General features: G+C 34.1%; 1 protein-coding gene across 1 annotated transcript in view; it reads right to left on the reverse strand.

Annotated features, from left to right (window-relative positions):
• Positions 1-1,826: 1,826 nt before the first annotated feature.
• Positions 1,827-26,275, reverse strand: part of LOC146997107 (uncharacterized) — a 41,133-nt gene continuing 16,684 nt past the window's right edge. Inside the window, exon 4 of the mRNA XM_085817806.1 lies at positions 1,827-1,914. Coding sequence (XP_085673932.1) covers positions 1,827-1,914 — 88 coding nt within the window. The remainder of the gene's footprint in view (positions 1,915-26,275) is intronic.

Below are 26,275 nucleotides of genomic sequence, written 5' to 3' on the forward strand. Positions count from 1 at the left end.
TAAGAAATGAAGTTGATCTTCAAATAGATAAACTATTTCAGCTAAAGCTAATCGTTGAATCAGAAAGTAAATATGTGCATCCAGTAGTTTGTGTGTCAACAAAATGGAACGGTAACATGTGTAGACCAAAAGCCTATGCTGAGTAGTTGCTTCGAACTAAAAAGCATCAGCTTTGTATAAAAACTTTATTGCTATTCTAAAAGATGAAATATTTAAGAGAAAAATTGCCTGCAGCGCAGTGCGGCTAAGAACGCTATTCTGCTGGAACATAAACATGAACAACTGTTGCCATTCACGCAAACTTAATAGCAAAAATAAAGCACGTTGCCAGTAACAAAATTATTGTAAAAATCATAACATAAAATTAAACAGTGAGAAAATGAAATATACAAAGAAAAAAAGGAATGCAAATATTAAATATACATCCAACATTAACTCCCACCCTTGCCATTGCATTAACAAAAGATCATTCCCGGTGCAATGGCAATGGTAAAAGTTTTACTATAGGTCTTTTAAAATAACCATTAACAGTTTTTACTGTAACAACTCTAACATTGCCATCCTTTCCTGGATGGATTTCAACAATGCGACCTAAAGGCCAAACACCAGGAGGCATATTGTCCTCCTTAATTAATACAATATCACCTACAGACAAATTTGGAAGTTGTTGCTTCCATTTGTATCTTTGTTGTAAGGAATTTAAATACTCCTTATAATATCTCTTCCAAAAGCCTTGTTTCATTTGCTGTAATAATTCCCATCGTTTTAATAAAGTAGGTTTGGGAATATTAGAAAAATCCTGTTCTGGGATGCTAGTAATAACATCCCCAGTTAAAAAATGTGATGGAGTCAAAGCATCTAAATTACCTACATCATTGTGATTAGTTTTAGATAAGGGGCGTGAATTTAACACAGCTTCAATTTGAGTTAGTAAAGTAGTTAATTCTTCAAATGTTAACTTTGTCTCTCCTATCATTCTTTTCAAATGAAATTTTATGGACTTGATCGCTGACTCCCACAAACCACCAAAGTGGGGAGAAGCAGGTGGAATCATTTTCCATTCCATAGTATTTTCAGCCAAATAATTTAAAATCAATTCATTGCTGTTAAGTGAAAGTAGCAGAGTTTGCAATTCGGACAATTTTCTTTTTGAGCCAACAAAGTTCGTACCATTATCTGAAAATAAGTATCAAGGTGTACCACGCCTTGATACAAATCACCTAAGAGAAGAAATGAAAGAATCTGCAATGAAAGAATCTGAAGTCGCTAACTACCTCAATATGGTAAGCTTTGGTAGCTAGACATACAAACAAAGCTATATATCCTTTAGTGGTCTTAAAGCAACGACCTTTGTAACATTTCAAAATTACAGGACCGGCATAATCAATACCTGTGCTAAAAATGGTCTCTCAAGTGTTACTCTTTGTTTTGGCAAGTTTCCCATTAATTGATTATTAGATGACAATTTATATCTGTGACAAACAATACATTTATGGATAAAAGACTGAATAAGTTTCTTACCATTAACAATCCAATAGTTTTGCTTTAAAATGTTAGCTAGTAAACAGGGCCATGCATGCATATAAGTTACATGATATTGTTTAACAAGCAAAAAAGCACTCCTGTGTTGACCTGGTATAATTATGGGATGTTTAGCATTGAATGATACGTCAGAATTTTGCAGCCGACCTCCCACCCGTAAAACACCATCATCATCTAGAAAAGGGAAAAGTGAGCTTCACTTTTAGGACTTAAGGATGAATTATTTTTGAGATCCTTTATATGTTTATGGAAGTGTACAAACTGGATCGATTTAATCATCAACTTCATAGCTTCTTGCTTTCATTAGATGAAGGTACTACTGCAGGACTTTTCAACCTATTATCTTCAGAACCAAAGACCCGTTCTTTGCACCTAGAAATAAATCTTAAGCAAAAAGAAATTACATTAACTATTTTAGATAAAGAAGAACAGTTCTGAAATAAATTGTCCAGAGTGTCATTAGTCAAATAAGCTGTTGTACAAAAAATTGATTTTGTCCTTTGTTCAGTTAAGACAGTTGCATCACTGTTAGTCTCATTACTGACAGAACATTGTAGAGGCCACTTTGAACTGTCGAACGCTAAGAATGATGGCCCATGCCACCATAGGGATATGTTCGGTAGAAGTTTAGGATCAATTCCTCTAGAAGGAAAATCGGCAGGATTCTGTTTCGAAGAAATATATCTCCACTGTTGATAGGGAATAGCATCTAATATTTCTGAAGTCCTGTTTGCCACAAAAGGCTTCCATTTTCGAGGATGAGCTGCTAACCAACAGAGAACAACCTTAGAGTAGTTCAAGCGTGAAAGGAAATTTCAGTCCTGGAGAAGGCTTTACGGACAGCTTTGATTAATCTGGCAAGGAGCAATGCACCTAGGAGTTCCAGTCTAGGTATGGACACTTGTTTAATGGGAGCAACTTTGGTTTTAGCAACCACCAAATTGACTTCATTTCTGTCGTGAGGTGTTGGTTGAACACAGTAGATAACAGCAGCGTAAGCAGATTCAGACGCGTCACAAAAACCATGCAGATAAATGTGGTTAGACGTAGTTTGAAGCCACCACGAAATTTTAATTTTTTTTTTGAGAACCTTAAGATCTTGAAGTCGCTGCAACTTTTCTTCCCATTCTTTAGGCAGTGGGGCATCCCAATCAAGTTTTAAAAACCACAACTGCTCATAAAATAATTTTAACTTGACTGTACATGGTGACAGCAAGCCAAGAGGATCAAAGATTTTAGATGATTGAGAAATGAACCTTCTTTTAGTAATTTCAGTCCCAAAATCCATAGAAATGTTAAATAAAAATACGTCTTCTGTAGAGTTCCAAAACAGCCCTAAAGTCTTCGCACATTCATCTGAGTGAACTTCTAGGTCACCTTCTTCATGATTATCAATGGATAAATTTTCGAGAAGCTTTGAGCAGTTTCATCTCCATTTCCTTAAATTAAATCCACGTTTCTGTAATAGCTGTGAAAGCTTAGAGCATATGTCAACTGCTTCCTCTAAACTGTTTGCTCCAGATAAACAATCATCTACATAGAAATCATTTTTAAGAACGGAGGATACATGAGGATGATCCTGTTCTGCATCCAAAGCAATTTGCCACAAACAGCGTGTTGCTAAAAATGGTGCAGATGCAGTGCCATAAGTAACTGTACATAATTTATATGTCTGCATTTTTGAATTAACAGATTCTCTCCAAACAATTCTTTGTAAATGTTGATCCTCATTATCTACTAAAATCTGGCGGTACATTTTTTCTATGTCAGCAGAAAAAGCTATTTTATGTATACGAAAGTTGAGCGATATTGAAAATATATCTCGTTGTAGTGTTGCACCTACCCCTAAAACAGAGTTCAAAGAAACTGAATTTTTAGGTTTACATGAACCGTCAAATACTACACGGAGTTTAGTGGTAGAGCTACTCGGTTTAACAACAGCATGATGCGGTAGATAATCTACTTGCTTATTTTCTTCAGTCTGAACAACTGGAACCATATGCTTTAAAGTTTCGTATTCTTGCATGAACTCCTTGTATTGCTTACCAAGTTCTTTATCTAAATCAAATTCTCTTTCCATGGATAGAAGACGAGAAATAGCCAAAGGTTTGGAGTCGCCTAACTCTTCAGTATTACTGAAAATTGGCAGTCGGACAACAAATCTGCCGTTTTCGTTTACTCGATAATTTTCTTTAAAATGCTTCTCACAAAACTCTTCTTCAATCGTTGACTTCTGATTTTGGAACGTTAATTCTTCCAACTCCCAAAAACGCTTAAGTGTTGCATCGACGTTATCCTCAATATGTAAACTAATGCGATTAACACTAATGGGATGCGGAGTATTCCCTTCTGTTTTAATTCTGCCCGATACAACCCAACCAAAAATAGTATTTTGCGCAAATACATTTTTATAGCCAACAATCTGTCCTGGCTGAAGCAGAGAAAAGAATCAGTCAGCTCCAATTATCATGTCTATTTGCTTCGGCGTACTGAAATTCGGATCTGCAAGATTAATTGAATTCAAATAATCAAGGTCTTCGCTGTCAATCTTTACTGAAGGCAAATGCGAAGTTAACTTTTTAAGAATATATGCTTGTATTAAAACACCATTTTTTCTCAACTCAGATTTCGGAAACAAATTTACATTTACATATCCACGAGTCAAAGCTGCTTCAGAATCACCAAGTCCCTTTACGCAAATACGGGCATTTTGTCTGCGTATATTTAGTTGTCGAATAAATGATTCACTGATGAAAGAAGCTTCACTTCCACTGTCAAAAAGAATGATACATTCGTGACCTTGACCAGCAGAATCGTAAATTTTTACTGCCGCCGTTGGTGAAAATGAAGTACTCTGACCCTGAATAGAAAAACTCGAAATATTATTTTGTTCGTCTGAATTAGAAATTTGTTCATCAGATGGAGATGAATTTGACACCACTACGTTATTACTTTTAATATCTTCATGCAGTAAAGTATGATGTTTTGCTTTGCAACTAGAACACACATTCTGCGATGAACAACATTTTAATTGATGATTTCCAAAACAATTGAAGCATGATAAATTCTTCCGAAAGATATTTTTCCTAGTCGTAATATCTGCCCCTTTAAATTTATAACACTTTGATAAAATATGAGAACCATTGCAATGCTGACATTTTAGAACAGAATGTTTATTATTATGCGAAACATTCTTCGAAACACAGCACTGATTTTTATGCGATACTCGCTTTTCAGTATTATGAGTGTTTAAAATTTCAAGTGAAACACATCATGAGTTTAAGAATTCCAAAAAACATTCTAAGGTGGGAAATTCTTCTTCACCGTTTTTTTTGTGACCATAAATGGTGCGTTTCCGGATCGACCTTTTCTAACAAAAAATAAATTAGCCAAACATCTCTAGATGAAGCCTTTTCGCCAAGAGATTTTAATCCACGAATAACTTCATCAGATTTATTAGATAGTTTTCTTAGATTAACAGAATCAGCGCTAGTAATTTTGGGTTGCTCAAGAAATGTTCTGACAAGCGACATTACAATTTGATTTTTTCTATCATAACGATTCATCAATTTGTCCCAAGCCTCATCGTATGTAGTTTCGGAAATCGGAATGTGCTTAATAATAGCAGCTGGTTCGTCTGTTAAAAGTCCTATCAAATATTGAAATTTCTGAATTTTCGCTAATGACTGATTGGTATGAACTGTCGCCATGTACAGATCTTTAAAATTAAGCCAATCAGTATATTTACCATTGAAACTAGGAATGTTTAAACGCGGAAGTTTAGAGCTAGCCTCAACTGCAGTGGGGTTTGAAATCAAAACATTTCTGGCCGTTACGGATTCAATGGTGCATTCAATGGACATTACTTTCGTTTCAAAATATTTAGCTTCGAATTCAGCAATTTCAGAAGCTTCTTCGGGTAAAGCAGCATCATATTGATCAAATTCCTTAAATATTTGTTCAATTCTTTCTAATTGTGTTTTTAATTCCGTTAAACTTAACTGATTACTGAAACTATTGTGAAGCCGCGTTAGGGTAGATTTCGTTCGTCTTCTTAATCTTTTAAGATCAGCTTCACTTAATTCTGTCATTATTACTATGAATAATGATTAATAAGCACAAATAACTTCAACAAGATACTTAAGCAGCAAAAAATATTTCCACTTATCTTTCTAACGTAACGCAGACGATTCGCAGTACCAGTATGTATTTTAATTTATTAATTTATATGTAATGACCTCACGGATGAATAAGGCACCATAAGGAAAACGAAACCAACATTTATTAAAAATTAACGATCAAAGAATAATGGTAAAAAAATTAACGTTCAAAGAATAATGGTAAACTCGGAGCACTATCTCGCTCCTACATAGTTAATCTACCACCTGCCTCCTCTGAGGCTAACATGCAACAGTCGTCTCTCACACTTGCTGGGCTCTGCCAGGCAGTTGATTGGCTCACTGCAGCCAGATACATGACACCCCCCTGGTAAGATTGTGCTACGCCAAAGCGAAGCAAAATCTGAAAACTGAACCAACAAATGAGTTCACAAACTTAAATTCTATACTCCACATATCAAATTAATTCAAAATATATGAACATGTATACATGACGTAATAACATACTTTTAAATAAGTGCAATAAACATTCATATCACAACAGACGAACAGACGACTTGATACAATACCGGAGTTCTGTAATAAAACATATATGCAATACTATTTCAAAACACGATATTATAATGCAATATTAAATAAAAACCAGTAATTTGTTTTTCAAAACAGATGGAAAGTAGCTCTCGTACAATTCCGGAACAAAAGAAAGTAACTAATGCAAAGTTTTAAAACATATTAGTTCATACTTAGTTCACACCTATTTCATTCACCAACTAGTTTTGAAATACCATCTGCATTTTTTAATTGTGCACCAGGGCAATGAGAAATATGAATATTATAACGCTGAAGTGCCATTGCCCATCTCTGTAATTTGGCAGAATGCGGGGCCGACTTATGCAAATAAAATAATGGATTATGGTCTGTGATCAGCTCTATATTCGATCCAAACACCCAATACTCGAACTTTTTTAATGACCACATAACGGCATAAGCCTTGCGTTCAATAGTTGACCAGTTCTGCTGAGTCTTCGAAAGTTTTTGACTATCAAAGCTGATAGGATGAAAACTGCCTTTGCTGTCTCGTTGTGACAAACAAGCACCAACACCATATGAACTAGCATCACACTGTATGGTGTAAGGTTTTCCTGGTTCTGGAATGTATAGTTTTGGTGCTTCACACAGTCGACGTTTCAGTTCTTGAAATGCTGATTCCTCAACAGCGGTCCATGGAATTATCTCAGGAATTTTCTTTTTCGTAAGCTCCGTCAATGGGCGAGCTATTTCTGCATAATTATTTATGTAATCACGATAATAATTGAATAAGCCTAATGAACTCTTTAGAGCAGTCTTCGTTTTAGGACTTTTTATAATTTCGATGGCTTGTAATTTTTCAGGATCAGGTTGATGTCTTCCAGCTCCTATTGTATGTCCTAAATACTTTATCTCCGAACGTGCAAAAAAAAGAAAAAAAAAAAACATTTCTTTACGTTCACCGTAAACCTGAGATCACTTAATGTAGTTGGCACAGCATCTAAATATTTGAGATGAGAATTCCAATTTGGTGAAAAGATAGCAATATCATTCATATATGCTTTGCAAAAATCCACTATGTTTTCTTCTTTCAAATATCACTCCCACAGTTTGTGCTCGAACATAAAATTTTCTTATTTTGTTTGCATGAACATGCCGCACACTCCCATCTGATAATTTAACTTTATAAGAATGAGGATTTACTCTTTCAACAACTTCACCTGGACCTGTCCACCTAGCATATAGCTTGTTGCTAGAGTCTGGTATAAGTAGATATACTAGATCACCATTTTTAAATTCTTTCAAACTTTTGCGTCGGTTAAAATAATATACATAAGCATCTTGTTTTTCCGCGGCAGATAAAGAAGCGAGCTCAGATGCTTTCTCTAAATTTATCTTTAATTCTTGTAGATAATCAACTGCTGAATTACTCAGATTAAGAGGTAATGGTATTTCACCGGACCATGATGATATTAACACAGCTAAAGGACCTCTAGCTTCACGACCGTACATAAGCATAAATGGTGTGGTGTGGTGTATTTAATTATGGCAAAGCACACGAGGGCTATCTGCCTAAAGGGAGGGATGCCTTTCGTGGAGGACTTTCTAAGGAAAACTGGCTCGTATACACGTTACACATGGGGAAAACCACGAAAACGCCCATGCAGCCAGCCCGTTCGCGGGATTCGAACCTCAGACTGAACTACCAGTGTTCAGCGTCTTTACCGCTCGGCCGCTGGTGGGCCCCATAAGCATAAATGGAGATACGAATTCTTGAGTTAACCGGTAGTGCAATTTGGAACTTCACGATACGCAAAAAGTAAATAAGGTATGTGCTTGTCCCAATTAACAGGATCTGTGCGAATTACATGATGTAACATTTGTTTTAATACTCGATTCCATTTTTCCACTGAGCCGTTTGATGCTGGGTAACCAAATGTCGAAAAACGAGGATGAGTTCCTAACCTTTTCTCGAATTCTTAACTGTGAGGTAAAATTAGTGCCTTGATCACTACAAATTATTTCTGGAATACCGGTTCTCATAAAAATATCTAAAAGAGCATCACAAGTAGCTTTAGCGGAAAGACTTTTTAAAGGTATGACTTCTGGCCATTTTGAATGATTATCTATCAAACACAAACAATATTTATGTTTCCTTCCTGAAGGCGGTGAAATTTCACCAATAATATCTATATTTACTGTATGAAAGGGATATGGCGCGCAAACAATAGGAGTAATCGGAATTTTATCCGATTGCCTTTCCGGACTTTTTAATTAACATCTTTCGCATGCTCTACAATAATTTTCTACATCTTTGGATATGTTCGGCCAATAAAATGAAAGCTTAATTCTTTCGTTAGTTTTCCTCATACCTAAATGATTTCCGAACATGGAATCATGAGCTAATTGAAGGACTTTATTTCGATAATTCTCGGGCAAAACTAATTGTTTTATGTTTTCCCCACAAAGTTTTTCTTTATGAAATAATAATTCGTCCTGTAAAAAGAAATTATTCTTTCCTAATTTTGCGTCCTTAAAAGAATTTATTAATGTTTGGCAGTTTCTCTGATCGACCTTAAATTTATTCGATTCCGAATAACTGTTTAGTCTTTCATCATTCTGATTCGCAGCTGAGCTATAATAAAGATTTACATTTGACAGTTCAACTGCGCCAACCTCAAGTTGTTTTTGTTCATGAGTTTCCGGTTTCGTTTCAGGGAAGACTGTTCATTCATTCTCGTCTTCAAATATACGATCCCATACATATGGTGTAATTAAACATTGAACATTGAGCTTATCTGTTAACGCGAAAAGAGCTTCTACGCGCGAATATAGACAACTGTTTGGGTTTTTTGTAATAAATGGGAATAGTTGCGAACGTTGCCTCTATGACATCGCCAAATACAGAACTTAGAATGATTTTACCCTTACTTTCTATTTTTAAATCAGGAATTAATGCAGTGTTCAAAATTGGTATTTCCGTACCTGAATCTTTTATAGCTTCTACTTGCTTCCCTCAATGTAAATAGTAATCTTTTCCAAGGAATAAAAATTAAGTTTTCCGTCGGAACACTCGCGTTTTTGTAAATGTTTAGAATTTACATTGGTAACAACCGCATTGTCCTTCGGTTTACTTGAAGTGTTAACTTTTGGTTTGACCTGAAAATTATCGTTCTGTTTATTGGACCTCTCAAATTTATTTCGCCTGTTCGGGCAATCCTTAGCCAAATGTAAACTGCTACTACACACATAACATTCTCGCGGTTTAAACGAATGTTTCTGTTCATTTACCACTGAATCTTTTCATAGCGCTGGTGGAATATATTTAGAGTTTGTGTTGCATGAATCATGAAAATTAGTGCGTTTTTCACCTCTTATGCCATCAAAAGATTTACCTTTTGCGATGAAATAAGTGTCGCATTCCTTCTCTAGTTCTTCTGGAAGTAGCCAACTTTTACCTTGTCGAACTGCAACATGGCACGCTAAATCACTATCCAACGTTTGAAAAAGTTTTTCAGAAATTATTAAGTTAAATAAAGACTGAAAATCATTGACGTTTCTACTTTTACAATAATGGATCCAACATGATCTTAAACGAGAGGCGAACTGCAAATGAGTTTCCCCCGTCAACCTTTGAGCTTGGCGAAAATTTTCTAAACATATAATTGGCGATGGTTCATATTCCTTAATGATTAAAGATTTAATTTTTTCATAATCTTTCAAATCATCATCTTTAATATATACTAGAATATTAGAAGATTTATCACCTATCAGTTTAAGTAAAATTTTAGACTTAAACTCATTTGGTACGTTCTTATGCTTAAAAGCCCTTTCTATGGAATCTAAAAATAAGTTCCATGCTTCACTCTTTTTAGGTACAGAAATCGATAATGCCTGTACAACTTTCAAAAGCTTGTCTAATGAAAGTGTACTAGATTCATTGCTACTTTCGATTTGCATTAAACGCAGTTTCACAATTTCTTCTGACTTTTCCTTTCTTCAACCGTAGTGTTAAAAAATTCAATAACAAAATCTTTATCTTTCAAATATTCTTTAGAACTTAAAAGATTATCTTTTAATTCTACAACTTTCAAACTAGAATCGGCTTCTTCACCGAGTTCCTTCAACACCGAAATCAAATCACTTTTAACTACTCCCTGATATATATTTAGAAGAAATTTTCCTTAAAGTTACAAAAAATATTTCTCACCTTTTCTCAAAATCCAGTCGGCTTCGTTCGCTCTGGTTCCCGAAAGAGAGCGTGTTGTAATGACCTCACGGATGAATAAGACACCATAAGGAAAACGAAACAAACATTTGTTAAAAATTAACGATCAATGAATAATGGTAAAAAATTTAACGTTCAAAGAATAATGGTAAACTCGGAGCACTATCTCGTTCCCACAACATAGTTAATCTACCACCTGCCTCCTCTGAGGCTAACATGCAACTGTCGTCTCTCACACTTGCTGGGCTCTGCCAGGCAGCTGATTGGCTCACTGCAGCTAGATACATGACACAGTACTTAAAAATTCGTTAAACACAGTTCTAAAGCATATAATAATAACACATTAAATAGCATTAAATGATTCACCTGGAGAACCAAATACTTGCCTTGAACTAAAAAGCATCAGCTTTGTATAAAAACTTTATTGCTATTCTAAAAGATGAAATATTTAAGAGAAAAATTGCCTGCAGCGCAGTGCGGCTAAGAACGCTATTCTGCTGGAGTATAAACATGAACAAATGTTGCCATTCACGCAAACTTAATAGCAAAAATAAAGCACGTTGCCAGTAACAAAATTATTGTAAAAATCATAACATAAAATTAAACAGTGAGAAAATGAAATATACAAAGAAAAAAAGGCATGCAAATATTAAATATACATCCAACACTGAGTTTATTGATGACGTGACTTAATTGATATGATTATATTTTCCAGTGAGTGAAGAATAACTGACGTTATGAATCATGAACTGTAAGACATTTAGTGTGAACATTTTTTTTTAGCTAAAATGCTAAGCTTTTGTGTTTTTTCTCTAACATTATGTAGTATGTTTAATGATTTAGCCAGGGTTTGCTAGAGTATTATGTTTAATTTTAAATGATTGATTTGTATTGTCTTGTTTATGTGATAACTGATTATGTGAAGGATTTAAGTTTGAAAAATTAATTGAATGTTACATCTTTTAAATGAATAAGATTACTGAATTTATGTTGAAGTAACTTTAATTTAAAATGATAAAAATTGGTTAATTAAGTTCGAAAATTTCATGAATGTTATTTTATTTTGCTTCAAGAAATATTTATATGTGTAGATTTGACAGCTCATTGAAAGACGCAATCAAATATTCTAGAAGGGAGGTGTAAAGCCGTGATGACCAAGCATGCGCAGTTTAGCCGAACGGCCTGCAACGCTTCTCTCTCATGTGACTTACTAGAAAAGAGTAGTTGGTTAGTAGCGAAGTAACAAAGGTAACCCGCTGTATGCCAGCGTGATGATAAACGTGGTTTTATTTTGGTGTTAATCGTTTGTTCTTATTTTGTTCGTGTGTTAATAAAGTTTTTGTGCCGTTAAAATGACTGGTTTATGTAATGCCCAAATTTAGTACACGTTAAGGAAACGCATATCCATAACTCGCCCAAAAAGCAGAATATGACAACCTAAAAAAAATAGAAATTTATATTTAGAGCGTAAAATTATGTATGTGCAACAGCAAAATCAGTTTAAAATATTTAAATAACAAGGAAAATATTTATTTAAATGCAACAGTGTACTCAATCACTGCAAAACAGACGCAAACGTATCATTATATCCTCCGTTTTGAACCTATGTGCTCATAAACGCATTAGTGTATTTTATGTCTGTATATGATCACCAGAGTATACTCCGTACGTATATTAGAGTATCATCAAGATTAATGTTTAATTATTAGTGTAGAATGTTTATGTAAACGCTACAGTGTAAAATATATGTTTTGTATTTGTATAGCTGACATATCCGCGCATTACAGACACCTGGGTAATTTATGCTTTTAATTGTGCATCAGGGTGGAATTTATATTTTTCAGAGTAAAATCAGTATGAAATATCTAAATATCAGTTTAAAATGTTTAACTATCTATGTAAATATATCAGTGCAAAATTTCCAACAATCGGGATGCTTCAATATAATAGCATATATATATACAATATCAGTGTAACTGCATCTTGTATTTTATACGAAACTGTTTTTTTATACCTTGCCCTGTTATGAAAGAGAAGTGGCGCTGCGATCACGAAAGCTGGAGGCAGTGTCTAAACATAGCTCCGAAATTTTTTAAATAAGTGTTTTAGTAAACGTTTTCAACTCTCTGAAAAAGTTTAATGTACTTTTCCTATGCAATGTCTCATTCATCAAATTGAAAAAGGAAACTTATCTTCTTCGAAACTTCAGGTGTTTTGTTAGCTGTTCACTATCAACACGAGAAATCCAAAAGAGGCCCTGACACGGAATATTCAGATAAGTAACATTTTGTTCTCTATACAATATCTGTTGCTCTATCACTAGAGTACCATTAAATTTCTTTATTTATTATTTTTCATAAGATTCTAGCATTATGCAATAGTTGGTAATAGTAGCAGGTCATGTGATTCTTTTCTTCGTAACTATCCCGTAGAGACGCCACATTCCTTATCAGTAGTCCGTTCTTATCAGCAACTCACACCCTTCGGAGCCGCCCCCCCCCTTTTCGTGCCTAGGAATTTCTTGAGAGGGAAAAATGGGAATCTCTTGACCATCGATGAGTATAGATTGTGATTTTTGTAACCTAAGATCCCCGACTTTTTTTTTTCAGGTCTCATACTTAGAATTATGAGCAAATAAAAATACAGTGTGACGGAATTTGTTAAACTTGTATTATAATAAATTAAAACGGTTAAAATAATAAATTAATTTTATATTTAACTAATATTTAAGAAAAATAAACTGTATAATTTATTTTTGCTGAAATGCTCTCACACTGTGTATGGATTTATGATTTTGTGAATTACTGTTTTTCTGAAATATACATGAATTTTTTGGGAACGGTAATATTTAATGTTACTTTAGTTAAAATATTATGTACATCTCTGTGATTGTTGTGAAATGAACTGAAGTAATAACCGGCGCGAGGCGCTGCTGTTTTGTGACGTCAGCCTGCGTGCTGAGTGTTTTCGAATGGTTTTGCGTGTGGACGAACGAAAGCTGATCTCGGAAGAGTGATACTGTTTTGATGGAAATAAAGAATGATTTATTAAGAATTTTTTTGTCTTTATTCATAATGCACCCAGCCTCGGGTAGAGGCAGGCCCGCAACTGAACGAACTGTTTTAAATATATTTGATTTATATATTTTCTGTGTTCTTCGTAACATAGTGGTACCCTCGGTGGGACCGGGTGCTTTGAATTAGAATTTTCCGATTGAACTTTTGATATTGAATTTCGATTTTGAATATACTTTGAAGATGGATTTGATCGCTTTAAAGGCTCAAAGAAAAGGACTTAGAATTGCGTTTTCGCAAACCTCAAGGAAAACCGAAAGTGAATTAACTAAAGAAGTAAGAGATTTGAAAATACTTTCGATTTTGAAGTGTCAACTTTGTGATAAATTCCAGAGACTTGACGTATGCCAGAGTGCTATATCGCAGCAAATTCTGCAGACTGAAGATGGAGAAAAATTATTTAGTGATGATTTTCAAGAAGCGGAGAATTATCGAGATAAGTTTCTAGAACAGTGTGCTCAAATAGATGCGGAAATACAAGCCTCTTCTCCTTCAAATAATTCCGAATCTAGGAAATTTAAATTGCCTAAAATAGAGCTTAAAAAATTCAGTGGTGAAGCTAAAGATTACCTGACTTTTTGGAGTCAGTTCCAGAAAATCCACGATGACAAAAGTATCGCCGATGAAGATAAAATGCAGTATCTATTGCAGGCCATGGAACCCAAATCGAAAGCAGAACGCCTAGTCCTTAGCTTCCCGGCAACGGCAGCTAATTATCCTAAAGCCATCGAACAACTAAAAGAGCGCTTTGGACGCGAAGATTTACTTGTGCAAATCTATGTGAGAGACTTGTTAAGCCTAGTGATGAAGAACGCTGTAACCGGAAGAGCAAAAACGGATCTACCCTCCCTGTATGATGAACTAGAAGGAAAATTGCGAGCGTTGGAAAGTTTGGGAAGAACCCAAGAAAAATATGGGGATTTTTTGACCCCCTTAGTGGAAAGTTGCTTACCAGAAGAAGTACTGATGGCATGGGAAAGAAGCAGAAATCACGACTCCATTGAAACTAAAGGAAATCGATCTTTGAAATATTTAATGAATTTCTTAAAACAGGAAGTTAAGGGGGAAGAGATGGTTCTCCTCGCAAGAACTGGTTTCGCTTCCCAACAGAACCATCGAAAGAAAGATTATAACCACGAACAGGTAAAGCAAAATGATCCCGTAACAGCATCAGCTCTAGTAAGTCTTGAGAATTCAGGTAAGAGTGTTCCGAACTGTAATTTTTGTGAAAAGAAACATTTTAGTGAAAAATGTTACTCTGCAAAAAAAATGACTTTAGCTGAAAAACAACAATTATTGTTGAAAAAAGGTGCTTGTTTTTCTTGTCTGAAAAGAGCGAGTCATATTAGTAAATTTTGTCCTTTCAAAGGTAAGTTAAGTTGTTCTATTTGCAAAAGTTGTAATCATTTTGATGTAATGTGTAATCAAAAGCTAAAAAATAATGATCAGATAAATGTTTCAAAAGAGAGTTCTCTTTCTAACTGTAGCAGAAGCGAAACTGTATTTTTGCAAACGCTTTGCGTTCGAATTCGGTGTCAAGGTCGCGAGAAAATTATTCGCTGCATAATTGATAGCGGAAGCCAAAGTAGCTACGTTAGTGAAAATATGATGAGTCAGCTTAAAGCATCTCCACTTCGGGAGGAGACAGTTATACATGCACTGTTTGGGGGGGACGAAACGAAACCTAAACAGCATGAAGTGTTTTCGGTCGAGGTCAGCAATTTAAAAGGAACATTCGCATGTAGTTTTGAGGCATTATCGGAAAAAAAGATTTGCGGTTTTATTCCTAAGGTTAAAGATAAAGAGATTTTGAATGAATTAAAAGAAAAAGAAATCGAATTTTCTGATCCATTGCGAAAGGAAATTGAAATTAACCTTTTAATCGGAGCAGATGTTATAGGAAAGTTATTGACGGGAAATTCTATTGAATTACAGTCCGGGGTAACGGCTGTCGAAACGAAACTTGGGTGGACGGTATTTGGCAAACGAAATTCGGGTGAAAAGGATAATATTTTGAAAACATTTTCAATACATGTCAGGAGAATTCCTCTGAATGAGTTATGGGAACTTGAAAAAATAGGAATATGCGCTCCAAACGAAACTGTTAAAATGAATGAAAGTTTTAATTTATCTGAATTTGAGAACAAAATGAAAATTCTTCCAGATGGAAGATATGAAGTAGAACTTCCGTGGAAATGTGATACGACACATTTAACCGATAATAAAGAATTATCCTGGAAAAGGTATCAAAAGATGATCTATAAACTCAGATGTAGTAAATTTTTCGATGATTATCAAAATGTGTTCAAGGAATGGGAAAGGTTGAATATTATTGAACGCGTACCAGAAAACGAATTGAATAATGAATGTCATTATTTGCCGCATAGGCCTGTAATCAAATTAGGAAGTGAAACCACGAAAATTCGTCCTGTTTTTGACGCTTCTGCATCTGAGAAAGGGAGACTCTCTTTGAACGAATGTTTGTGTAAAGGAATAAATCTTATTGAATTAATACCTGATATTATAGATCGTTTTAGAATGTATCCGATTGGTATTAGTGCCGATATTGAAAGGGCTTTTTTAATGTTATCCGTCGCATCTAAAGATAGAGATTTTCTCAGATTTTTTTTCCCATGCAATGAAGAGCAATTAATTTATAGGCATTGCAGAGTTGTGTTTGCAGTTTCTTCGAGCCCCTACTTGTTGAACGCATCTATAATGCATCTATTAGAAAACTGTCCACGTCAATATAGTGAAGTTGCTCAAAAATTGAAATCGTCATTTTATGTGGATAATTGTTTATCTAGTGTTTTTAGTATTGATGAACAGTTTACGTTTATTGAACATTCCAATTAATCATGTCAAATGGATGTTTTAACTTGCGCGGTTTTGAAAGCAATGTGGCTGGTACAAATGTTGACAAACATTCAGGGGATACTTCCGTTTTGGGGGTAATTTGGAATTTAGATAATGATACGCTGAGGTGCTGCACAGACACAGATACATTGACCTGTGATACAAAAATCACAAAGAGGACAATTTTGGCAATTGTGCAGACAATTTTTGACCCTATTGGTTTATTAACGCCAACTACATTGCTTCCAAAACTGTTGTTGCAAAAATTGTGGAAAGTGAAAATTGCATGGGATGATGAATTGTCTCCGAATGATGTAAATATATTTTTGAACTGGTTTAAAGAACTTAATGTTTTGAAAGATGTTACTTTGCCTCGATACTTGTTTATCAATGACACGTCTGAACTACATGTATTTGTGGATGCTTGCAAGGGGGCGTATGCAGCGTGCGTCTTTGTTCGATCAATATTTAATTCTGAAGTAAAAATAAATCTCGTACGGGCGAAGTCTAGAGTATCGCCTTTGAAATCTTTAAGCATTCCTCGCTTAGAATTAATGGCCTGTTGTATAGGTTCTAGACTTGCAAATTCTATTATCAAAGCTCTCAGTTTACCCGATTTAAAAGTTACCTTCTGGTCTGATTCAACCACTGCCCTTTGGTGGATAACAGAGCAAGGAAATTGGTCCGTTTTCGTCGAAAATAGGGTTAAAGAGATTCGAGAGTTGACGCGAGGTCATTCATGGAGACATATCCCAGGGAAACTAAATATTGCCGACTTGTTGTCGCGCGGATGTTTTGCGAAGCAAATGCTTCGGTCTAGATGGTGGGAAGGCCCCTTGTGGTTACGAGAAAGCCCTGAAAACTGGCCCACTGGTGAGATTATTTATTTGCATGAAGAAGTAGAATTGGAGAGAAAAAAGATAAAAAGAGTGAATATTGATCTATCAAAAGACGCACCCCCTTGGCATCGAATCAGTGTATCCAATTATGATAAAATGATTAGAGTATTTGCATGGATATTTAGATTTGTAAATAATTGTAAAGGTGGTTCTGAAAAGAATGGAAAGATTGAACTTTCACAGTATGAAATTGAAAATTCTGAGAAAAATTTAATTCGTTTGGTTCAAAATTATTATCTGACTGATAAGAAATCTTATAATTTTATTGAAACGCTCATTGATGATGATGGTATTCTAAGAGTTAAAACGAGAATACTAAATAGAGATGACTATGAATCTTTTCTGTATCCAATACTGTTACCAGAAAAATGTGATTTTACTAAGTTATTAATCAGAAATGTGCATAATAAGAACTGTCATGCTGGTCTTCAGATGATGCAATGCATATTACGAGAAAGATTTTGGATAGTCAGAGCTAGAAAGGCCATTAAAAATGTCCTCTTTAACTGTATCGTTTGTAAAAGATTTAAAACTAAGGCCATGTCAAGCGAACCGACACCTCTGCCGCCAGACCGAGTTACGGATTGTGCGCCATTTGAAATCATAGGGATTGATTTGGCCGGACCGCTGTTTTTAAAAAATGGAGGAAAGGTGTGGATCGCGCTGTTCACCTGCGCTGTGTACCGTGCCATTCACCTTGAACTCGTAAATTCTCTTTCTACTGATGCGTTTCTCCTGGCGCTTCGACGATTTGTTGCTAGGCGCGGACGCCCTAGAATAATCTATAGTGATAACGGGACAAATTTTCGGGGTGCGTCTAATGATTTATCAAAACTAAATTGGACTAAAGTAGTAAAGGAAACGGGAACTGAAAGTATAATCTGGAAATTTATTCCACCTACTGCAGCTTGGTGGGGTGGCTGGTGGGAGAGGTTGGTTCGTACAGTAAAAGAATTGTTAAAACGTACTTTAGGTAAAACAGTGTTATCATCTGAAGAACTTTGTACTATTATTTGTGATTGTGAAACTATAATTAATTCTAGACCCTTAACTTATGTTTCTGAAGATCCGCAAGAATTAGTACCTCTGACACCCGCCATGTTTCTTATCGAGAACAGAAATTCCAATGTTGAAGATCTTGATGAATTAAATTCGTCAAGTCTTAATAAGAGATTAAAGTATAGAACTAAATTGTTAAATGATCTGAGACAACGATTTAGAAAAGAATACCTTAGTCAACTGGTTCAAAAGCATAATGAAAAGCGATCTCGGGAACCTGTAGTAGGAGAAATAGTACTGATGGGGGATGATAACAGAAAACGTTTATTTTGGCCTTTAGCCCGAATTACAGAATTGATCCCTGGACGTGATGGAAAGATTCGTACGGTTAAACTTAAGACCCGGCATGGAATAGTTATACGACCAATACAACGCATCTTTCCTCTGGAGATACAGTCCAATGATAGAAACATAATTCCTGATAAGAAAGTGGTGCAAAGGAATCTAATTCTAGTGCTGGGTGTACGTTAAAAAAGGGTATTGCACCTGATAAAATGGTGATGCAACAATATTCCTCCTCTGGACGACTTGTAAAAGTTCCAAAAAGACTTGATCTTTTAAATAATGTTTGTTATGAGTTTGAGACTCAACCTGAGTCTCAAGGGGGGGGAGGATGTTGTGAAATGAACTGAAGTAATAACCGGCGCGAGGCGCTGCTGTTTTGTGACGTCAGCCTGCGTGCTGAGTGTTTTCGAATGGTTTTGCGTGTGGACGAACGAAAGCTGATCTCGGAAGAGTGATACTGTTTTGATGGAAATAAAGAATGATTTATTAAGAATTTTTTTGTCTTTATTCATAATGCACCCAGCCTCGGGTAGAGGCAGGCCCGCAACTGAACGAACTGTTTTAAATATATTTGATTTATATATTTTCTGTGTTCTTCGTAACAGTGATGATATATGTCTTTTCTAGTTAGGTCTCAAGATAAGGGTATTCACATTACCATGTAGGAATTCATTCATTTATTTATTTTTTTTAACTTAGCTAAAGTTTGCTTCTTAAAGACACTAATTTTTGCAGATGAACGCCTTAACCACACTCATGGACACAATCGTATTTTAGGATATTTTCTACTTCTTTTCCTTTTCTTTCTGTACGCCTTTTTTTTTCCCTCTGTTATTTTTGGCCCATTTATTTTAAATTTTATTTTGTCCCATCTTTTCTTTCTGGCCTTTTGCACTCGTAAAAAATGTACGAAGTTCCTTTTTACTCTCCTCAAATACGAAATTGTCCCTCTTTCTATATCCGCTATTCAATTCACCTATAGATGGCGCTTTCACACATTAGTATGGCGGATAAAACTCGGTATTTTGATTTGTGATCTGACTTCGTACATTCAAAAATGGAGTTACTTAGCTCTTCCGAAATGTTTGATTTTGTTCAAGGAGGCGTAAATTCTCGCTGTATTACTGAAGCAGAGAGCATTTTAAAAAGCTGATCATTTGGTAATGCACGGAATTTTACTTGAAATCCAAAGTACAAGTTTTGGCTTTCTATTTAAGGATAAGTTCTTTAGCGTCCTGATCGCATGAAATCGAAGGACATTTCATTGTTCAAAAGGGACAAATAAAAATTAAAAAAAAAAAAATTCTTGTTCATGTAAAGGAGGAACTGCTGGCTGTTGTAGGAAATTGTGTCGCTGTTTTATTGTATTGTGACAGGTAGCTAGCTGATTTTAACGTTCACTGATTGTAAACAAATGATTTCATATGTGTTTTACTTGGGATTTCTAGAAAATCTGTGCAGTCAAAAGTGTCTTTTTTTTCCCATAAAATGATATTGAATCATTATATGTATACTAAAAATATATTGATCTATTATATGCATCTATTGTATTTATTATACACATAATAGCACTAATCATCAAATGCAATTTTGAGAATATCAACAAGCAAAGCACTTAAAAATGAAAAAAAGACACTTGTTATAGAACTATTAATATTCTGTATGTATTATAGAAAATACATGCAATGAATAATACCATGACCAAACATTTCAAAAGAAAAAGAAAAGCAGATTAAGTATTACCTACCTCAGTACTTGAGAAAGCAATTGTGGCATATAACATGCAGTTAACTTTTGATTACATGATATTACAAGCATTTTCTTTAGTTTTGTCCTACAAGTGGTTTAAACAACTCAATACTGGTAGTTTAATCTCAGCTCAAATCCTGGTGAACAAGCTGGCTGTGCAGTTTTTATTTTTTTGCATGTGTTTTGTGAATACGATCCAGTTTTCCCTATAAAGTTCTTCATAAAAGCATTCTTCTTCAGGCTGATAACGAATGTGCTTAGCCATATTCAAATAGCCTAATCTAACCTTACCTTTTCTTTAGATCCTATATTCACATGTTATATCTTTATCTGTTAAGATTTGTTCATAACAGGATCACCAGGCTTCTACCAATCTGGCAGGAGCATACTCAAAACATGTCAATACCATGTGATTTATAACAAAATCGATCATGTTGTCCTTGCAAACCTTTATAAATGTTCCAAATTTTCTTAATAATCTTATTATTTAGAAATGTGTTTATTGTTGTTTTTATATGAACAAAAGCATTTAAATATATCAATTTTAAAAATAATGGAAGTGTTCTTTTAATCAGTTTTGCTTTTCTAATGCTGTTTTTAATTAATAACTTTATATCTGAGCCAAAATTTCAAGAATAAGTCTATTAAAAAGGTCTGTGTTATAAGTCTATTAATTAATTACATTGTATGAACTTCAACATCTTTGAATATGAAACATTCTATATGAAAACACCGAGTCCATTCCAATCTAATAGAAGAATAAATTATACTTACGAATTCACAGTACGAGCTTCTCTGTATTATATTACACAAAGATTAGAAACCAAGTCTCCACATAGGAAATCTTACACTGATATGATGGTCTTGTATTGAAACAGAATTGTAGCAACAAAGATGATATGAATTACATTATGCCAAAGAATTATTTCATCTTAAATAAATTATAGCATTTAGTTTAACCAAAGACTCACAAAACAAAATTTCAGATTTGGGTTAATCTTTGGATTATGGTAACTTAACGATTTTTTGGCTAAAATTTGGCGACCAACCCTGCTACAGCAACCTGCTAGTTTTTGTTCGGACGCCATTTTGTTTTCAAGAAGTAAAGGCATGTTTTTTTTTTACTCAACATTTCCAACATTTTTTTCCAACAATCTGCTAGCCGAATTACGCTTATGCTAGAACTTTTATGGAATAAAAGTGCTTAATCATGACGAAGATTAGATGCGAAATTGGGACAAAGGGCAGAATCGCCCACTGCTTGTTGCGTTTTTACAAATTGCACATACACGGTATCATCCATGTACACGTCGACCTATTTTCACTTAAAAAAACATCCTAGAATTGCACAAAAATGGCATTGTGCACACTCTTGACTGTATCCATGTACACTGCTAGTAACCTTTTTTAGTAAGTCCTAGCTAGTAACCTTTATCGCCTTACCAAAATGTCGCAAAACTACCTGTTACCATATTCCAAAGATTAGCCCAGATTTGTTGTAAAATTGGTGTCATGTTTTTCCCTATGCTATAATAACTCCACACATTATCTACATATTTTCTTGTCAGTCAAGAAGATTGATGGAAATATAGTCCTTTCAAAAATTATTGTAACAGATATTTCTTTTTAAGTTACATGATGAACAGAAACTATAGAGTATAGCATATAAAAAAACCTATTAAAAATTATTTGTGGAAATTTGGAAGAAACAGATACTATTTATTTGGTTAGATAATCAACAGATAAAAGTGGTTTATTAAGGATTTCTCAGTGTAATATGAAACCACCGAGAATTTATGAGTACGTTTTGATATCATGCTTATCCATTATTGGAGCTAATGTACATTGTTATCAGTTTTTGTTAGCCAAAAATGGTCGAAAGTAGAGTAAAAATATTAGGAGTTTGACGATAATCATCAGTATACCATAATGTATTTGCATAGGAATATAATACCCAACAGCCAAAAATAAATTAAACTTATCAAATGAATTTTAGTATGCCATAATGGTTTCATGGGAAAATATAACATACCTCTTAAACAACTACAATCATTATATACAACAGCCATTTCATTATAAAAAAGGCATAAATTATATTAATCAGATAAAATTTTTTGTAAGAGCTTCACTATCTGGTTATAATACTTAAGCAAACAAGAAGCCATTTCCAATACCATAATATAATTTTCATAAGAACTATCCCATTCCATCGCAGAATATTAAAAGCGTTTTGGTAGAAACAAGAAATTTTATGGTAATTTTCCAACCATATTCTAATATTCAGATTGTAGATTTTAAAATTTTATCATTTAAAAAGTACAATTTCATAGAATGCAAATTTTGGTACTTTTCCGTTTCGGCAGGGCAAATCTCGCCAAGCAGACTTTATTAGCGACAACACACAGTATACACATAAAAATATAGACAAATATTAGTTCTAAGAATTTATTATTTTAAAGGTATAAACATTTAAATGTCATTTAAAATTTTGTAAAAAAGCCAATAAATTTTCAAAAAGACATTAATTTGAGAATTTACTGTACTTTCATGGTAAAACATCCTGATTCGGCGGTTCACATCACGTGACCCCAAGTGATCTCATTTCATGTAAAGTACACTACAAAAATTCAATTCTCTCAGTAATTATCTACATTAATTTCAAGTTAAATCTTAATTTGGAATACAAGTTTAAATGTAAGAATTATTTCAGTTTGTACGATTTCAATAGCTTAATCAGAAATTATGTAAAACCACAGTGCTTTACTTTGCTAGTGCATACTGATTAGAATTAATGAATTTAACCTTTGCCTTTTCTATATTTTTGCCATCGGGTTAGAGGTATGATAGCATCCTAATTCACATAATTACCGCCCGTGAAGACCACCAGCGGCCGAGCGGTTATGCCGCTGAACACTGGTAGTTCGGTCCGAGGTTCGAATCCTGCGAACGGGCTGGCTGCATGGGTGTTTTCGTGGTTTTCCCCATGTGTAACTTGTATACGAGCCAGTTTTCCTTATAAAGTCCTCCACAAAGGCATATAGCCTCCAACTAAGTTCTTAGAATGAAGATCTTCATTTTTTTGAGATAAAATGTTTGTCATTTTTTGATTATTAACTTCTTAAAATAAAGTTTCAATACATTTAAAAAATATTTTATATAATTTTGTTACAAATAGATTATAGATCTTTAGAAAGTTTACTTTTAATTAATGGATAGAGCCCTATTTCAATGAAAATCATAAGTGTACGAACACTTTGATAACCACTCTAGTTCTATTAGAAACTCGAAATATATATTGTGATATATTCTAAAAGCAAAATCATGTAAAACATAATGATATAAATTAAATGTATATAACAAATATATAAAGCTCTATAATGAATAATGATCATAACTGTATAATAAATGTGAACACACGTTATATCACGGTAAATAACACTGCTGTGAAATGAAGAATATTTCATTAGAAATTTACCTTTTATATATATTTGATAACAAAATGTTATGAAAACAGGTTATGCAACTTAAGAAACAAGTTATATGAAATGCCCGTTAAGTTACTGCAATATCATGACACCGTAAATAAGCATATCATAAGACATATTACCAAGATAAATATAATTTGTTCCTTCTTTTACATCAATAATAAGTTTTCTTTAAATATTTTAGCACTAAATGCCAAAACAAATTTATTATCGGTGCCTTTGATGCAAGGTCACACGAAGATAAACTTGATTTAGCAAATTTCTGAAAACATTAAAATCAAAAGTGTTAAATTACAGCAACATCTATTAAACTATTTAAGCAATTGCCTGGTAAATTTTAACTTTTATATAAAAACTGAATTAAATTACAAATAAGTGACTAAGCTTGTACAGTATTCATGTTCATACATTGGAAATAAATTGCACTTAAATGAAAGAGCTGGAAATATAGTCTGCATGATGCATAAAATATGATCAAATCTATTTGTTAAATATTTGAATGAATGCTTACTTTCAGGGATGTAGCTAGAGAGGGACAGTTTTATATATCACTAGCGGGCAAGCCCGCTACATGAGGGAAGGGATGCTTTCGTGGAGCGCCCGCTTTATTCACGTTAGGTCACTTGATTTACGTATGCAATCACAAGATATATGCTAGCTCGCATGATTGCTAGCGGGTAAGCCCACCATTTGAGCGGCCTGAAGCCTGCTTTCATTAGCCTTTATTCGAAAGCTGGACCAAACTACCAGTGAAGCGCGCTTTCATTCGACGGGATTTAAAATTTGAAGCAAACTACCAGTGTTCAGCGATTTTTTTCCTGGGCTGCGCCCGCTGTATTCACATATGCATCCACAATTTCTGGACAGTACGCCGGGATTCGAAAGTTGGACCGAACTACCAGTATTCAGCGATTTTACCCGGGCTGCACCCACTTTATTGACGTTATGCATTCACAAGATACTGCCAACATGTTACACATGCGGAAAATCACGAAAACACCTATGCAGTCAGCCCGCTTGCTGGGATTCGAAAATGGACCGAACTACCAGAGTTAGTGCTTTATTCACGTATGCATACAGAAGATATTGCTTAAACGATACACATGTGTAAAATCAAGAAAACACCCATGGAGTCAGCCCATTCGCCGGGATCGAAAGTTGGACCGAACTACCAGTGTTCATCAGTTTTGCACGAATATGCATCCAGAAGACACTGCATACATGATACACATGCAGATTTTTATATATCATTCTAAAAAATAACTTAAGATTGATTTGCAACATTTTGTATAAATAAAGATATTTTTACCAAAGAATTAATATTATTTTCAGACTTTTTACTATCGCACGAAATGTAGAAGCTGGACAATTTGAATATTTCATCTAGCCTCTTCATTTAATGATTTAATGTATTTTTACTCCTCCGAAATATTTTAATGACAAATTTATTCATTCATTTACAATGTTTATCAGATAATATCAAATCAATATGTATATCTGGTGTCACCAAAGGTTTTATTATCTTTAGCATTTTTTATATGTACTATAATTTTCTTAGTAAAAGTGCTGTATGCAAACAATTACATACTGGCAATGAAAATTTTGAGATTGTGCCAGTAAAAAAAAAAAAAAAAAAAAAAAATCGCTAAATCTTCTTAGCACTGATGAGGCATCCAATATGCATATATTTTCGATGAGGCTTATAGTTACAGGTATCAACACTGCATAGAATCGACACAAATTCTAGTTACGAACATATAAGCAACACGATAAAATCAAATTTTAAGAATGACAATAGGTAAGAGAATTAATGCATATTTGCCCCAGAAATACAATTAAGATAGAATATGTTTGAGATAATAAATATGGTTGCATCTTTAAATAACTATGCAAAATCTTATTTCTTGCAACTAAAAGGCTGTGTATTCATGTATTATTCTTATTCTACTAAATGTTCTACACATTCTTATTCTACTAAATAAAAGCTTGTTATAAATAAAACAGGAATACATAAACAATCTAATAACTTACTGAACTGATCCACTGTCCTTGCTTTTATTTGCTAACCTGTATATCTGTATACACATGTCTGAGTACGCTGTTTAATTTACTCCAAAGTTATTTAGTTATATGCAATCATATTTTGAATAATGGCTGAGAAATGAAATTACTTAAAAGTCTCTCCCCTATCAAAATTTATCACTGAACAAATACTTGGGTGTTTTACATTACAGAACAACAGATTTTCTCGAAAAAGATACATGTGCCCGTTTGATACTTCAAGTGAGAAAAAATACTTTCATCATTAGCTAATTTTCACCATGGATAAATTTTTTTAAGCTACTTTAAAAACTTTTTATTACTAATACTTACTTCAAAACGAACACTGCTATAAAAGATAAGAAAACCCATTTAACTGTGCTCAGCGAGTAACAATGGTATGTATATCATT

Source organism: Stegodyphus dumicola, chromosome 5 (assembly GCF_044657685.1).
Source record: "Stegodyphus dumicola isolate Sdum_Otavi_A_Nest chromosome 5, ASM4465768v1".
Lineage (NCBI taxonomy): Eukaryota > Metazoa > Arthropoda > Arachnida > Araneae > Eresidae > Stegodyphus > Stegodyphus dumicola.